General features: G+C 30.5%; 1 protein-coding gene across 3 annotated transcripts in view; it reads left to right on the forward strand.

Moving 5' to 3' along the window:
• Positions 1 to 18,971, forward strand: part of LOC136973778 (receptor-type tyrosine-protein phosphatase mu-like) — a 79,439-nt gene that overhangs the window by 42,323 nt on the left and 18,145 nt on the right. For all 3 annotated transcript variants that reach the window (XM_067268537.1, XM_067268536.1, XM_067268535.1), the window contains exons 20-27: positions 1,618 to 1,830; positions 1,916 to 2,038; positions 5,809 to 6,035; positions 7,673 to 7,742; positions 7,842 to 7,948; positions 12,806 to 13,001; positions 14,802 to 14,895; positions 15,633 to 15,882. In XM_067268537.1, the coding sequence (XP_067124638.1) occupies positions 1,618 to 1,830; positions 1,916 to 2,038; positions 5,809 to 6,035; positions 7,673 to 7,742; positions 7,842 to 7,948; positions 12,806 to 13,001; positions 14,802 to 14,895; positions 15,633 to 15,882 (1,280 nt within the window). The remainder of the gene's footprint in view (positions 1 to 1,617; positions 1,831 to 1,915; positions 2,039 to 5,808; positions 6,036 to 7,672; positions 7,743 to 7,841; positions 7,949 to 12,805; positions 13,002 to 14,801; positions 14,896 to 15,632; positions 15,883 to 18,971) is intronic.

The following is an 18,971-nucleotide window of genomic DNA, read 5'->3' on the forward strand; positions in this document are numbered from 1 at the left end:
GGAGATTGGACCAGAGATCTGGGTAGCATAATTGGTAACACATCTGCACGGCAAGTTGCAGTTGTGGGTTTGAGTCCCACTCCAGGCCAATTCTTTTCTTCCAGTTTAATCTAAAATTATTTAATTAAATTATGATTATTAAATTAAATACAAGAAGGTGCTTGAGATCTTCCTCTTTGGTCAAATTTATCTGTAATTTATAATTACTATAGCCGATATGTAGCCCAATGTAATATGGCAGTGATTGTATTGCAGATGGTCCAAAAAATCATATTTATTATTATAACTGTATTTAAAAACAACATTTTAAAGTTTGAACAAATAAATTTTTATTTCATTTTTTTGTTTTTTTTTGTGTGTTAATAGAGAAGACTTAATATAGCTCTCTTTGAATCCACCAATGCTAGATAATGATGTCAACTAGTTATGCAATGAATATTCGGTTATTATTGGGTATTTGGCTTATTTTTCACTATTCAGCTGAATACCAAATATTTAATCACTATTCAGGCAAATACTGAATACCTAAAAACAGAACAAAAACACAGTAAATTAATCATTTTAGTAACTTTTATTAATGCTGAACATACATTTCAAGTTCAATAAAGTGCAATTTTTTGCTTATTTATCTAAAAGATCAAAGGAAAAGTAATATAACTAAGTTATTTTTTTAAGAGATCAAAAAAAGATAACAAAACAAATGAAAACTACTTATTTATTATGTAGTTTAGTTATTTATATACTCATATATAAAAGAACAAGTCCTGATAGGATAATTAACACAGAGCCAAAACTAATGGTGCTAGAAACTTAAAAATTTGAAGGTGTGTTCCTTTCGTAAAGTTTAGGCGTGCTAAGAAAAAATTTCCCATTTTACAATTACATGACTCATAGCCTGGTGATAACAGAGAAAAGAGACAGATAAGATGTTGGTATAAGTCACTGTTATGATTTCACAGATTTGAGACAGCTTGGTAGCCTGAACGACTCCAGGCTTTCGCCCATGCATGTTAAGTGACTTTCATTACAAGCATTTAGCTTTCCAAAGTTTATGAGAACAATTATTTGGCATTGACAGCTGCAAGTTTTGTGCCAGTAAGCTGCCTCGACTTGTTCGATTATGTTATCAGCTCAATTTCATATTTATTTTCACATTTTCACTTCACATGTTCTTTTTCCATTGTTTACACATGTAGATCATTTCATTGTTATCCATATTTGATATTGTCACTTATCACATACTGCCATGACATTCATGTCTGTCCGCTACAACTGTCAAGAATTAACAAGATTGGCAAAGCATAGTGACAGCGGGTCAATAGAGAACAGTGTGTGCAATCCTTGCCATAATGCAGTATGTGCGCCAATTTTCGTAAGTGCATTAATCAAGCCGAATAGTTTGGCCGAATATTCGGCTATTCGGCAATGCTCCTGGCCGAATATACTATTCATTGCAACATTAATTTTAACAGATTTAATCTAACATGTAAATTGAGGATTAGTTATATTTTATTTCTTATAAATACAAATTATAACTGTTTCCATTTCTTTTATTATTTCAGATACAATAAATCTTTATTTTTTTTCTTTTATAAAAATAAATTTAATTTTTTATAGTACCAACTTCAAGTCCTGAAAATGTGCGTCTTGTTTCAGAAGATAAAAATTCATTAACATTTGAATGGGATCCACTACCTTGTGATACTGCTAATGGGTTTATTAAAAATTATGAATTTGGTTTACAAAATTTTTCTGAAATTAAAAAATCTATTAGGGAAAAACGTAATATTGATTTTGAAGTTTGGATAAATTCATTAACTCAAGTGTCAGGTAAATTGTTAATTTTTTCAAGATATTGTGCTTTAATATTAACTTATTCGATTATTGTAATTATTATTACTTTTTTACTCTTTAGATACTAAAGTAACTATTCTTGGACTAATTCCTTATGAAGAATATGCATTTGCAGTAAGAGCTGTTACAAAAGTAGGCAGTGGACCATTTTCTAAAAAAATTTATGCTAGGACAACTGAAGATGGTAATATAAAGTTTTACAATATTCAATGTTTATTTTTTAAGATGCTATCATATGGATTTTATTTAATAGCCTTATACAATTATAAAACATATTGTGAGATAGGCAGAGGGTCAGGGGTTTATCCTCGCTGACTACTTACACTGCACGGGTTGGCAAAATCTGATCTCGTTGTCGTTTTGGATGACTAGGAGAGCAAAAAAGTGAGTGAGGAGGTGCGTCGGTAAGTCGACAGGCGTCTTGGATTGACAGGAGACAGGTTAACAAATAAAACATTTATTGAATAACTAGAATAACATACAAGGTGATTACAAACTATTCTACAGTACTATGCGGTTATATGTAAGTAGATATAAAGCTTTACAAGTTCTAAACAAGCAGGTGGCTATGAGCTAAGGCTATTGCCATTGCGGGAGAGAGAGTTTACAAAGATCCTAACAAAATACCTCTTGGTGTGAGATTGGACGATATAATTCGATGTATGGCGGTCGCCGACGATGTGGAAGAGTTGCCGTAGGTCTTCTCTGACGGGACTTCATTCCTGGGCATGGAGACGAACACAAGTACAATAATAACTTCCTATGCGAGCGTCCTAAGTTTCCGGTGGCGCGAGCTTTTATAGTGTTAGTGTGGGAAGCTGTCGGTTGTTGACGATGACTTGCGAATTCTTGACAGCTAAGTGTCAACTTTCCCACCTAACTGTTGATAGTTACTGGAGACCTCTGCTCCGTTTCTCCGCGAGGAGTTTTTTCTATTGGTGATTGTTTACAAAATTCTTGAACAAAAAAATGAAAGTTTTCTTTCATTTACCCAAATTTTCCCGCTAAAATCCACGGTCTCACAATATTATTAAAATATAATAACATAATTCTAGCTTTTGTAATGCACTAAATGCACATAAACAAACACCAATACCTTCTAACAAACCTCTGAACAATAGCCACTGATGGGAACATAAAAAATGACTTTTGTTTGGGGGGTATTTTGTATGCTATTCAAAAGGAAAGTATCAGTTGAAAAGTAAGATAGATAAAAATATTTTATTCATCTTACTTTTTTAACTGTGAAATAAGGAACAATAAACAATTATTAGTCTTTTAATAATTTGCCAATTAGTCAACAACAATATATTTATATATATTTGTGTTTAAGTTTATCTTCTTCAACCTTTTGTTTTACGGTAAACAATCATCAAATTAATTTTACTGTAAATTTTATAATTTTTAGAGCTATTTTACACAGTCTGATGATTAAAAAAATACAGTAGAAAATATGGTAAATTCTAAAGAATAAGTTTCATTAAAAATATTTTACAAAAATAGCTTTTATATGATATAGTGGAAAAAGATTTACATAAATTATTGATTATATGAATTAGTTTTATTGATACAGCCAGTTTAGCTAAAGTATATAAATTATCTATAATTCTTCACTTCAATAATATTTTTTGAACTATAAAAAAAATAAATAGTTGCCATGTTTGAAAATTCATACTAAATATAATTACTGTATATACAGTATTTAGTATGGTGTAGAAGTAAATATAAATAGTAATGCTAGATTTTTGAAGTACTCACAATAATTTTTGCTCATTATATATTTCTGACATTAAAAATTGCAACCCAGCATTGTGACAATCATATTTTTAATTAATTTAATCTAAAATAAATGCTCTTGATCTCAAATTAGTAGTCTTGCTCTTTACATCATACTTTTCCTGATAAAAGCGAGGTTGAGGCCAAAGTTTTAAACGTAAAAATGTGTACATCAGACATTCGGTGCCACTTTCCTGTAAGTCTAGAAGTTTGACAATGGTGTTTGGAATGTGGAGCATGATTCCACTGACTATCCAAACACCATTGTCAAACTTCTAGACTTACAGGAAAGCGGCACCGAATGTCTGATGTACACATTTTTGCGTTTAAAACTTTGGCCTCAACCTCACTAAAAACAATCCTGCTGGTCATCAAGTTAACTCTGTTCTGGGGAAAATTTTTGAATTGAAATCACATGACTTCCAGTCTAGACTGGAAGTTCGGAGTTGTCCCTAAGCTATCCACATCAGGTCTTGACTTTCATTTATCTAACACTGCTCTTGGGATTATGGAAGGACAGACTGACCAACAAATGGACAACAGTGGGAATTTGTAGGCCTACAGCTGTTTCAAATTGCAGACTAAAAATGAATAGTGCTCAGAAAGATTATGCTGTCTTGACTCACAGAAGGTCAGTGCTGAAAAGAGGAATGTGAAACGGTCATGATGCCCAAGGGGTCAACAGCGCCACCAACCTTTTATTACGTAACGGAAGAACAATCACAAAACATTGCGACACAATGCATTGTACATAATGATGTTGTATAACATTTGACAATAACTTCAAGCATTGATTCCATCAGGCTTTAGAGTTTTTGGATAATGAAGTGACAAATAATACAAAAATATTTAAATATTTTTCAGTGTTTTTATTGTTTTGTTGTTATTGTGGAAGAGAAATCCATTCTCATAGACACTTCCTACTATAAATAAGATAAATAAATAAAAAAAACTTTAATATAAGTAAATAATTGCATGAATAAAGTGAACACGAGACAAAAAAGTCTATCGTGTTACAGAACAAAAGTGGTGGTTAAAAAAATGTTGTGATGTTTGTTATGAGACGTACTGGATCCCGCAAGCAGGGTGGTACAATAAATAAACTTTAATAACAAATTTTAGCACAAAGTATTTTATTTATTCAGAACGAACCGGTTCTTTTTACAAGATCCCAACTTTATGACCTTATCCTAGTCAAGATACACAGGCATTGAACGTTTTATATTTTTTTAATTAAACCAACAAAAAAAATATTATTCCTAGCACGTGACAAATGAATGCAGGACGATCTAACTTACTCTAACTTAAAAACTAAACTTACAACTATCTTATAACTAAAGGAAATGAAAAAAGATGGAAATTAAGGATAAAGGACAGAGAGGAAGACTAGAAAATACTCGGGACTTTTTCGAATCGATGAATCTTGGGATAAGACACCTTCTCCAATTCTTTTCTCCTTTTATATTAATATTTTTCTGATTTCTCTCTCGCCGTAGACCTTCTTATCTTTCACTGGTCTCAATATTCTACTTAGATGTTTGCTGTTCTCCACTTCTTTTTCGGATCCCTCAGCACCTTGCAGTCTCTTGTATTCTTCTTCTTTCTTTCTTTTTACACACTCTTGAGTACTGCCTTCCTCATGCCTCTTCTTCGGGATCTCACCACCCGACTGAATCTTCTCCAGCCATTTTGCCTCCAGGCTTAACCCCCTCTTTTGTTTTTTACATGTTCTAGGAATTTGTAGTCTTACCTCCATGGGAGAAGGATTAAGAAAGAACTTTCTAGAAAGAATTGTAGAACAAAAAAAAACAGGAAAGACTTAAAACTAATAAATAAAAGTACAAAAATATGTACAAAAATATACAACAAACATGGTCGACAGCCACAATGTCAGACCTTTTAGTAGCTCTACTAATTTACATAGTCATCTACATTAAAATTTCAATTATATCAATGCAAACAGTTGGTGTTTTAACATATCTAATGATTGAAACGTTACTTTTTATTTTGTTTATAATTATATTGAAAATTTCACATAAAGTAACAAACTAAAGTGAAATCAAAGTTTTCAACATAAAAATTAGAAGAACTAATTTAGAATTATTGAAATTAATATTTTTAATGTATTAAAATGTTAATATTTTTAATATTGCAATATAAATGAATCATTTATTTTAGTTCCTTCATCTCCTTCACCAAGAATAGACTGGGTTTCAGAAGATAAATTTATCATAAAATGGAATGCTCCTTATCCATCTAATGGTGTCATAGTGAAATATCGACTTCATATTTGGCCGACTGATAATGAATTGGATACGAAAAGTTTTTCAGTGAATAACAATGGAAACGAAGATGGCCAATACACATTTGAAAATTTAGAACCATTTACAAACTATTCTGTACAGGTTTGTGCTGTATTCTATAAAATAAAGTAATTAGTGTTTAATAAATTATAAAAGTTAATATCTAGATCAGAAAACTTATCCTTGTCATTACAGATAATTCTATGCAGAGACAATTATGGTTTGATTGAAAGTATTAGCCGATATTTTTTGAAACTGTGAACAATTCATAATGTGATTAATCCTAAATATGGTATGGCAGAATGTGCAAATACTAAATTCTTATTTTTATTCTTGGTGAATAAAGTTGTAGGGGAAAGAAGGATCTATAGACTAAGGTTTTGAAAAAAATACAGGCTAATATTTCCCATCAAATGCAGTTGTCTCTGTACAGAATTAAAAGTTAATATTAGAAAATATTTTTTTATTTAAATTTTTTTGTCGTTTTTTAGTTTAAATATTTAAATTACTGTAATTTTCTGCCTATAATCTGCCAGAGTAATTTTTTCTTAACAAAAAGTTTATCATCAAAAAACAATTTGTGCAAGTTTGCATTGTTGTTTACTTTCTTTCTTGGCACACCAGCAATTAATTGCCCTGTTAATGTTTGGAGATTGGCATGAAGGCTGGTTTCAGATGATCGATGTTTATAGATGATGTTTTTTCATCGATTTGAACTTTGTAGCTTGTTCCTTGCATAGATATCACTTTGTATGGTCTGTCATAGGTTGGTTGGAGGGGCTTGCATATTGCATCATGCCAGATGAATATGTGACTACAGATGAGACGTTCCTTGTGGATGAAAACTGCACATTTTGAATGAGCAGTTATTTGTAATAGTTCAATTAATTCTGTATGATAGAATATTAGATGAAAATTATGATAATTCAATATCATGGCATCCCATATGATGTTTATAAAACAATTTCGTACTATTAGATTTTGTATTGATTTTGCATAAGATAGAGAAAAAAAATTCTTACAAACTATGTATTTGATATCAATGTATAATATTTACACTGAATGTATATTTTTGTATAAAATCTTTATTGGATTAAAGGTGTTTTTCTACAGCTTTAATAACAATTATTAAATAATTTTAAATGTAGAATAAATTGTAAAAATTTACAATTATATTAATAATAACAATAAAACTTATATTTTAATTGTTATGAAATAAAATTTAAGAAATCAAAAGATTCTTGTATATATGAATTATTTATGTGAAATGATTCAAATGTTTTAATTTATGATAATTAAACAAAAAATTAATATTCTTCTCAATGTCAGATGTGGTAGCTGTATATACATAATGTGAATGTATGTCTCTTTAATCCGAATGAATCAATCCGGTAGACTTCCTCACAGCTATTAGGTTAGGTACTTCTTTATTGGAAATTACAAATGCATTTCGGGCCTATGTAAATGCTACATAGGCCCGAAATGCATTTGTAATTTCCAATAAAGAAGTACCTAATCTAATAGCTGTGAGGAAGTCTACCGGATTGATTCATTCGGATTAAAGAGACATACATTCACAAAAAAATTAATAATTTTTATTAACTTAATAAATGTTAAAAAATATTTTAAAATATGAAAATAATTTTTATAGCTTATAGATTTAGAATTTGGAATATATAACAATTAATTAATTAGATTTTTTCTTCAAATAGTTTATTTATTTTGTCTCAACTATTTAGGTTCAGGCAGCTACTAAAATTGGGTGGGGTAATTGGAGTTCTGTTGTTTCAATTAGAACAAAAGAATATGGTAATAAACAAATTAGATTTTATATTTCTGTAATAATTTATTATTATATTATGACTAAATTATTTCATTGATACTTATTTGTTTTGTTTTTCTTTTAAGTTCCAGATCCACCATCAAAAATTGACATGATTCCACATTCAAACAATAGTGTAACAATTTCTTGGTCACCTCCTTTAAAACCAAATGGCATTTTAAGTGGGTACAAGGTAATCTTTTTATTTTTCATTTTCATGCATAATAATTTATTTCAACGTACATATGCTTTCACTATAAGTAATCATGATATAAAAAAAATCTTGTAAATATATACTATATAATTCTTAAATTTTTTGTAACCACATGTTTTTATTTTTTGTTGTTGTTTTTTTTAGTATTCTTTTTCCTTTTATATGTTGATTATAACCTTTTTCTAGGCAAGTAATGCACTTGAAAAAAATCATGTGGCAGTTGCAATATACTTTGTCAGAGTTGTTTGTGATATTTAATGATAAGCAGGTTGATATGATCACCTAGTCACTTAAAAAATGCTTTATGTCGAAATCAAAGTAGTGAAATCTTGTTCATCTTGTTATCAATATTAATCTGCAATTATTTGCTAAAAATGAAATTTATTAATTTTGTTCTTATTCATCAGATAAGATACAGTACAAGAATTGGTGGCGAGAATAAATGCCATTATATTAATGAATTCAGTTAAACTCTAATTGGGACATGTATATTGAACAAATTAAACAATTTTTTAGCCAACAATGTGAAAGTTTCAAAAAATATATCATACGATAAAAAACACACCTTTAACAATACAGCAAATAAAATTTACTAAAATAAAAACGTTTTCGATCGTTTTTAACTGATCTTATTCAGTTACCATAAAATAGAATGTGAAAGTAGAACGTAAATTTAAATATATTTAAATTTATCGTTATTGTTATTTAAATTTATTGTTTTATCATTAAAAACGATCAAAAACGTTTTTATTTTAGTAAATTTTATTTGCTGGATTGTTAAAGGTGTGTTTTTTATCGTATTCTACTTATCCAGTACGTACAATATATGAGAAAAAAGATATCAATATTACTACAATCAATAGATTGGATTGCTACAATAAACTAAATAATTTACATAGATCTAGCATTTTCAGATATTCTTTCTTTCAAAAGAGTCACGAACAATCTTTTATTTTAGCTAAACTGTAGCTTGTCCCTTTATTGAAAGAAGAAAGTATATGATTGTCCATTATATCAATTTTCCAAAGCCCATGTTTTGTAATAGGAGTGGTGGATTTCCACACAGGCATATATCTGTTCTAATATATCAATTCATACCCTTCCTCACATAAATTTATGATTTACCATTAAATATTTTAAACTAAAATTTGCAAATATTTATGGTAATGTGAAAACTATAATTTTAAAATCAATACCTAAAAAATATAAACAAGGTTTATCTTACTCTTTCTGCCTGAAAAAGCACTAAGGACTTTTTTCAGATCCATTTTGGGTTCAGCCAGGTTCACAATGAGGTGACCAGGTGGTGACAAACAGGTTCAACATATGCAGGTCAGACTACCCAGAAAATTTCTGGAGTTTTTTCATCACACAGATTTGATTCTGGATGTCCTATAGTGGTAGTGTAGATTAGTCAACTAGGGTGAAATCATTTAATTCTGCATCAGGATAGTCAAGGGTCAAATCATATTTGGGTGGTGATGGCAGAGGGGAGGCACAGATATGAGGCACTTTTTCAAAAAACCCATTTATTGAATACAAATGATCTGCTTACATAGATAGATGTTTGCATAGATAGGTGAGCAGTGTCGATATTGCTTGGATTTTGGTTTGCCTGTCAACACAATGTAGGAATCTACGTGTCTGTTTGCTGAGTGTGTTTCCCCTCGTTTTTCTTGAGGTTCAGAGTTTTTATAGGCTTTATGTCAAATGATCTGCTTACATAGATAGATGTTGCATAGATAGGTGAGCAGTGTCGATATTGCTTGGATTTTGGTTTGCCTGTCAACACAATGTAGGAATCTACGTGTCTGTTTGCTGAGTGTGTTTCCCCTCGTTTTTCTTGAGGTTCAGAGTTTTTATAGGCTTTATGTCCTTGATCGCTCATTCCTATTGGTTCTGACTTCTGCTTGTCATTCCCCAATTGATCCCTTCCCCTGTTTCCAGATGAAATAGGATTGGTTTGGGTCCCGGAAAAATGTCTATCTGAGATGATCTATCCGACCATCCCTTGACTCCGTTTGGGAAGTGACAAGAGAAAAAAGAAATCTGCTCTTATAATTTAACCTGTTATTTCTTTTTTTTTTGTTCTTGACAAATTTTGGTCACTAATGATTTATTGCGATGTTTTTCTTTTTTGTCAATCTTTCAATTCCACTCGATTTGATTTAACTTTGTTTATGGTATATAAGCGTGCTAATGTCAAAGTTCAATCTCTCCAGCTTGATGCTGATCAGTAACTCAACACGTGTCTGAGTCATACTCAAGACTCACATGTTTACTTTTATGTCATGTTCTTAAATAAACAAAAATCCATGTCTAACTGCAAACACAATTTCCTTTTTCTTTCGTTCAAACAACAAATAATTTCAATGCAAATTTTATGTGAAAGTTTGAACCCACCGGAATTTAACCGGTAGTGATATATCCTTTTTCGTGCGTGTAAAGGGAAAAGGGATATGAGTCAAAAGGAAGAAAAAATGAATCAGAAGGAACAACCGACGAAAATTGCGGATTGGTGAAACTGAACAACGTGACCACCTCAATAAAAGGGCGACGAGGGAGGAAAGGGGGGCCGAGTACATGGTGACGATTCGACGGTGTGTAAGCGCGCAAACGTTCGAGAAAATCCGACCGCAAGCCGACCTTGACCGAGCGGACCAACCCGGATCACGAGGTATGACCCCAAAGTTGTGTGAACTCTCCCTTTGTGAAGCTGCGCTCAGGCGACAGTAACTTGCTCGAATTGTATCTGTTATGTTAGCGTTAATAAATTTTTGTTGTTGTTTTAAACCGTTGTGATGTCCTTTGTTCGAATATTATCTTCTGCCGCTCTAACGTCGAACCCATCCACTTCCTCCACTCGCGAAATGCGTAACGCGTAACTCATCCGAGCCGCCATCTTGACGTGGGCAAGTCTAACGGACTTGTTAGCTGTAAAAAGGAGGAACGAGACTCCGTCCGCCTCCCGGCACCCACATTTATGATGGTTCAGACTTGTCCAGGACCTCACAGTAGGGTGTAGCGCTTTGCGGCTATTATATATTTTTATTTTTATTATTTTTGATTCTTTTTTGTTTGTCGTGTCGCGTATGTTTTTGTACAGGTCCTTTTCGTTTCCTTCCACGATACCACCAGTTACCTGCTGGCTGGGCATTCATTGTGGTGATTCGCCCATTGTGGTGTCACGTGGGGCGGAGTGACGTCGGTTAGCGGGAAGATATAAAACCACATGTAACCCATGTTCGAGGAGTTTTTTTTGTCTTGTGACTGCCTCTTGAGGACTTTTGTTGGTTGGCAACCTGAAGACGTGGCAGGCCGTTAGAAGGAGAAGAAAGCGGAGGTGAATCAATGGACGCAGTATAGGCGAAGTACGGCATTGAAAGGGAATCCACTTCCATCGAAGGAATTACACGAAATGAATAAGTGATTACCATCTAACAACAAGGAGGACTAACTGTAGTATCATCGTTGTCAATGATTTTTGTATTACAAGAGAAAGTTTGTATATTTAGTTGTATATTCTGTTCTCCAACTTTTACTTGATATTTAATTCTGTCATCAGTTTTGTAATAATTGTCGGGAAAAATAGGGCCTCGTGTAGAGAGAAGGAAACTTAGGAGGGTGATAATCGGATAGTATTAAGATTGTAACGTGATTGGATTCCGTGACCGAGTCATGTATTAATATTTAATTGTGTTTTTCGTCCTCAATAAACCGTTGTTCAATTACACGCTTTCACCGTCTATTCATTTTTACTGTTTTTGGGTGTTATTCCCTTTCTTTCAAACCCGCAGACCACATGCTTGCGGAGTTCACAAGGGCATGGTAACTCAGCTTACTGTTTTGGTCCTTCTTATGTGCAAACACCAAAAACCACATTCTATGATTATAGCAGAACATTTCAGTTTTATAGAATTCAATAAGCAGGTTTGTGAGAAACCTTATCATTTATTTAAAAATAGTATTGAAGAAACAACAAAAAAATAACTGTTGGCATTAGCTTGACTTTAATACTAGAAAAAACTCTTAGTTCTTTCAGCATTATATTAATTTTATTTTACTTATCAAACCTCTAAGCCAGATACCCTGTGTAATACATATATTGTTTCATATATATATATATATATATGTAAAACTAATAAAAACTATATATATGAATAAACTTTATGAATATAAACTAGAAAGGAATAAAAGATTAAATTTAATTTTATAAGATTAAAATCTTTAACAGATAAAAAGATTTTGTCCTAATATATAAAATCTTTTTATTTGTTAAAGATTTTAATCTTATAAAATTAAATTATATTAATTATATATATATATATATATATAAATTAAATTATTATGTATATAATTATTTCCATATAAATTATAAGTTATTAAGTTATTTCTTCTTAAAATAATAGTTCTTAATGTCGAACAACATTTTTGTTAGTAAAAAACTGTTATTGAAAGGAAAGACTTTTATAATGTTATAAACTATTGAAAACTGTTTTAATACATAAATAAAAATAATTAAAAATTAATCATAAATTTTACAGAAACTGTACTAATGATTCTCTATATAAATATATTTTTATGGAACATATTCACAATTAACGAATAAAATATTTTAGTTGAATGAGTCATTTTATTTTTGATGATTTGTTATTCTGACTGTCATTCTTTGTAAAAACAAAGTTTTTGAATAAATGTGATATGATTTATTTTAGTTCATCTAACTGCTGTTTACGTGTCCAAAATAAAAATATCTTTAATAAGGAACAATTAACATAGAATTTATTTACCCTAAAAGTTTTTAGAATGTGTGAAAATTGTAAAATTATTTTCTAGGTATCTTGTCAACCATCTTCCATGGAACTTAGTTTACAGAAAATGGATCTAATAGAACAGTTAGTAAATAGTTCAACATTACAAACAACTTTTGAAAATTTACAGCCAAATACAGAATATAATATAACAGTGAAAGCTTCAACAAGAATTGGCTTTGGAGAACCTATTAGAACCAGTTTCTGGACACCTACTTCAGGTATTAAGATATATATAAATTAGTTTATTTAATTTTAAAGTAAATATAGTCAGTTCCCAAAAAATTTAGTAATATAATCTTAAATATGTAGTTTTATTTTCAAAAGTTATTGCAGAGCTAAATTTTCTGAATTAAATGGTATATAGTATGCTGAAACTATGCCTTTTATTTGTTGTTTTATATTGGAAGACATCAGTGCCATATTTACGTGTCATTGTAAAGAGAGGCAATGGGAGTAGTTTGTGCGTAATTATCTTTGTAGGTAAATCTAATAACGAATGTTTGATTTATTTATTTTTATTTAACTATTAGAAAATTGTATGAATAAATAATCATTAAAAATTTATTCAAGTGATTTTTTTTTATTTTAAGTTTTTGATTAAGTATAGGGTATATGTCCTCTTCCTCCCTGGAAATGCCTATGAAAGTTATCAAGACAAACGTTAAATGTTATTTTAAAAATTTAATATTTTTTAATTATGTCAAATATAATTACATTAAATTTATTTTATATTCTTTTAAATTTATTATTTTAATTGAAAAACCAAATATCTCTCTGCATGATGTCCGCATTAGTCTGTTCAATGTGCTCGGACAACAATCGGTCATATGTATTGCGCATGAAGCGCAATACATATGACCTTTGGACCATAGCCTTGGAGTTGTCAGCCCTAACTAGTGTGATTCTGTTCTGTTTCATTTCCAGGCATTTCGATAGAGAGATACGGTAGACAAGCTACAGGCTAAAGTTAAACTCTTCACAAACACTGAACTAGCAAAGCGCCTGGAAATGAAACAGAACAGAATCATGCTAGTTAGGGCTGACAAGTCCAAGACTATGGTCCAAACAATCGGTCATATGTATTGCGCTTCATGCTGCAATACATATGACCGATTGTTGTCCGAGCACATTGAAAAACCAAGTAATATTATAAAATGTATTGTACTATAAATGCTTAATTAACATATTAATCATTTCATTAATCACAGATATCTGACTCAAAACATCACTTAAATGCCTCAGAATTTATTAATGAATAATTAATAGATCAATTTTTATGCTTATGATAGGGTAAATATATATTACAGATTCTTGCAATTTTGTGTAAGATATTTGCAGAAATTCATATGAAAATTTTCCAAATCTCTAAATGACCCTGTAGGAGTAATAAATACATATGACCACTATCACCCATATATTAAATATAATTTTTAAATTATTAAATATTATGTAAATTTTAATAAAATACATATTAATGTTTGATTAATTTGTACAGGATATTCTGCTCAAGTCTCTTTAGTTTTAAATGTCTCTATAAAATGAAGTTATGAAGTTTCATTTAATTCTTTAATTTTGCATACATTGTTTTGCAACCCTATAAAAAATTAAATTATTAATAAAAATCAAGATTTAAATAATTAAAATGTATTTATCTATTTGATAAGATGTAATTTTTTAAGCTTGTAAATATTTATACATCAATTGAATAATTATTTTTGAAAATATTTTATTATTATTTAAACAAATTCTACACGTTATCTACTTTTTATAATTCAATATTAGAAATTTAGAATAAATTTCTAGAAACTGCTAGGATAAATTCATTTTCATATTCTGCATTTTTAATTTACACACTCTTAGTTATAAATTTTAAAATTAGGAAAATTACAAAGTACTGTACAATAAAAATTTATTCTAAAAATAACAGATTTTAATCATGAAATAAACCAAAAACCAAACTAATTAACTATTTTAAATTTCATATTTAAAGTAAATTATTTTATTTATTTTAAATTTAGGATCTATGTCACCTTCAATTGTGGAAATTGTGGATAACATGACACTAAGTGATTCTATTATAATTAAATTTTCATCTGGACATTCAAGAATAATGTAATATACGTTTTATTGTTTGTTTAATAATTAATAATTTTCTAAAAATTTGTTTATAAATCTAAATACTCTACATTATCTAAACTAATTAACATACTACACTTCTTTAATGAAGTTTGTTTATCAAAGAATGTAACAGCTTACAATGTTAACATTTTCTATAGCTAAATAAATAGATATTGTTTATGAGAATTGATTTAAAGTTTCAAATCTTTCATAGATAGCTGTTATAGTTATTGAAGTTATTTGCTAATGATTCAGAAATTTGTAATATAAAAATTGCATATTTTTTATATTTTATTTTGGTGTTAATTGCACATTGCATAGTGACACAATGCAAAAAATAGGATAAAATAGAATAAGTATCAATAAAATTAAAGTAACAAATGTGAAATTTTATTTATACTGGATTTTTCTTGATGCTACAGTCTGTTTGATCATGATTGAATATACAGTATATAATGAATAATTTTTAATGACTTTTTCTAGGCATACCTAAAGTCAAAATTTCACCTATTTTTCTGTGGCCTTGATGTGTGCATCATCAAAAACAAATGCTCATCATGCACATTAGATGGAGAAATGCTTATTACAAAGAATATCAACTTACATAATGAATTTATTGATACTATTGAAAATGTGTTAATTAAAATTAATTTCTAAGTATAATATTAATATATGATAGAAACCTAACCATCTATCTTTAAAATAAATTACATTACTATTATTATTTGCAGAAAATATCAAATAATTGTGGAAGATGGTAGAAATAGGGAAGAAATCAACCAACAACACTTACTAGACCATGACAGTGCTACACTTGCAAAAATACCTTACTACATTACTGCAGAATTAGATGCCAAAGATCTGCCAAAAGAGGATTATCACTATTTTGTTGTAGGAGATCAAAAGACATATGGAAAATATAAAAATGTTCGTTTATCTCCAGGAGTGTTGTATAATATTCGAATTAGAACAATTAGTGGAGTAAGTTTATTTTTTGTCATTCATTTAATTTGTTTTTTCATATTGAAAGAAAATAAATTTTCTTTCAATTAATATGAAAAAACTCCAAATTCTTTAAAACATAACAAAACAAAACATTGTTTTACTGGTATTCACTTTATTAACAAGTTTATCTCAAATATTTTCAGGCAATTAAGTCTATCATCAGGAGATGCACAAATGAACTAGTTTAGTAATAACACAATCTAGGGATGGGGTAGTTAGGGGTAGGTTTTTCAATGGTCATAAATTTAGTCCCTTATGTGGTGTGAGGTTAACGAGCAGTATAAAGACAAAGAAACGAAATTGAGAGGAACAAAACACAATGAGTTTTATTTCTACGCTCGTAAATAAACAGGATACAGGGGATACCAACAACACCTTCTCTCACCGACAATACACGAGAGAGAATACGGAATCTGGTACAGAAATTTTCCCGACAATATCTCTTAAAATATAAACCTTAATCCTAGTGTACAATAAAAATCCCCGACAATATTACTTAAATTATAAAATTAAAACTATTATACAAAATAAAGAAATAGAAGTGAGAGAATATTAAGAATGGACAGGAAAGAGGGTGCCCACGACTAGACGATGATGACAAAGCTACCGGCCGAAATATAACGGTGAAAACGGGGATCGGCGAACGCTTTCACTTTCTCTTTCACTCTCTAGAAAAACTCAAATTGTCCTCGTCCCTATCTTTCTGGCACTTGGCGCACTCGGGAAACACCACTATCACTCCTTCCAACTCGAGTTCTCGCTCCAGAATGACACATCTGTTCCTCTGTGTTCCCTCAGGGCTACACTCCCTCTTTTGTTCTCAGGGGTGAGTCAGTCATCGAAATAACAAAGAAAGGGTAAGAACAATAGGTCCATTCCAGGAAGAATGGACAAATGGGTTGGGAAGAAAGGAATGAAGGAAATAAGAAAATATAAAATATAAAAACAATATAATTACACATAAAAAAATACATCTGAAATATGGCGTGTAGCCACAGTGGTATTCAACAAGGATCCATTCTCAGTGGCCTTTTTTTCTCAATGCAGTATATATTAAGATCTTCTTTTTCTCAATGCAGTATATATTAAGAATCTTCTTTGCCATCTTAAATCTCACATTGTATTAATAATATATTAAAGCTAAACATTTCGGCATTTGGTTGGTGTTTAGTCTCACATTGTAGCATATGCCAATGACATTATGTTAATATGTTCTGATCTGAAAATCCTACAGTCTATTTGCTTGCTAAAATGTCTATTTTATTGTGCTAATCTCAGGATTAATTTACAAAAAACTGTGGTTATGTGTTTTACCTTAATTCTCAATTCAAAGGAGAATTACCTACTTTTTACATTGACTCCACTCTTGTTAATTATGTTATGTCTTTCAACAATCTGGGAATAATCTTTGCTACTAAACTTACTTTTAAAAATCATATTGATAAAATAGTTAAATCTTTGGCTATTAGATGTGGAATATTATGGCAATTCTGTAAATCTATCTTATCTAAAAGTGCATTAAGAGCTATTTTTTTTTATTAATTTTCAGTCTTGCATACATTATGGATTACCCATTTGGTCTATGGCTGCATCTTCCCTTTTGGATAAAATTGCTAGAGTATAGTAATCCTAGTAGCTCATGGGTCTATGGGATGGATGAACATGAGTAAATGAGTTGGCTTAACACACAACAGAGAAATTTACTCCTTCCTTAAATAATTTTTACAATGAAACACAGTACAATTCAATTTACAATCTAATATTTATCGACAAAAGCTAAGACATCTTAGACTAGAGACAGAGAAAGGAAAAAAGGAAAACAGAGTACAAGAACACGATGTCAGCTAACACAATAAGAAAAAGTGATTCCAGCTGGAGAGTCATCGTTAATGACATGGGCTGCTCATTTCACTTACAATAATTGCACTCAAGGCCGGATTTACATAAGGGCATTTGGGGCCGGTGCCCAGGGCCCCCACAAAACTGTGTTTAAACATAATTTCTTTTAAATATTACCACGACAGCCTAGTGTGGCCTAATCATGTGGGCCACAGGCAGAGAAAACCAAACCCGGGAAAAACCTATGAAATATCGGAAAATTTTGGGAAAAAAATTTTACATAGGTATTTTTCAATTAAATTAAAATAATTAGTTTTACACAATAAATTATATGTATGTTTACAATAACCTTATTTTTAAATGAAATTTACAACTTCCTAGTTGAAATCTAGTTGAAAGTACAGTATTTTGTGTAAATTTTCTAAATCATCAAATTTGCCTACTCTTAAAGGGGGCCCCCATCATATTTGTGCCCACGGGCCTCTGATTGTTAAATCGCGCCCTGATTGCACTCACTTGGTCAGTACATAAAATTTAATCATCAGTTCCTTCTAAAACGAATGTTCTTGTTCCTCTTTTAGATAAGACTTCCTACTATGCAGTTCGCTGGAAATGGATTCAATCGTGACAATATAGCCGAGTCCCTTCCTTGCATTTCATTTCTATTTTCTTATGCCCTTATATACTGTCTTTGACAATTCAAAGTGTCTCCACATGCCTCCATTGTTGGTTGGGCTCTAGTGTGGATGGTGAGCAGCACGCAGGGACAAGTGACCAGATGAAAGACAAAATGAAACAGAAGAAACAATAAAAAGTTCTCTCACACATGATTCCAGCCTGTTTTATATGTCCTGGGGTGGACCTTCTCACTCATGTGACACTCATTGGCCAATCAGATGCCAACTCAGTGAGTTTAAGAAAAGGCAAAGGCACAGAAGGAATGAAAAGATAACAAGAAAAAGGAAAATGAAACAAAATTGAAAGGAAATTTACAATAATATAATTACAATGTGTTACAAGAGCTCTTGAAAAAGTTTATTTATATTTTAATAAATTTTGTAATTGTATCATGTACAATATTTTATACCCCTAAGGAAAATTTCTACTGTAGGTTTAAGGTAAAATAAATAGTGTTCTCCCACAGTTAAACTTCACTGCTAATTGCTGTTGGGATAAACCATTTTCACTTTCTCTGATAACTTTAATACAATTTTCTATCAACAAGC

This window comes from Centruroides vittatus, unplaced genomic scaffold (genome assembly GCF_030686945.1).
Source record: "Centruroides vittatus isolate TY-2023 unplaced genomic scaffold, ASM3068694v2 contig_329, whole genome shotgun sequence".
Classification (NCBI taxonomy): Eukaryota; Metazoa; Arthropoda; class Arachnida; order Scorpiones; family Buthidae; genus Centruroides; species Centruroides vittatus.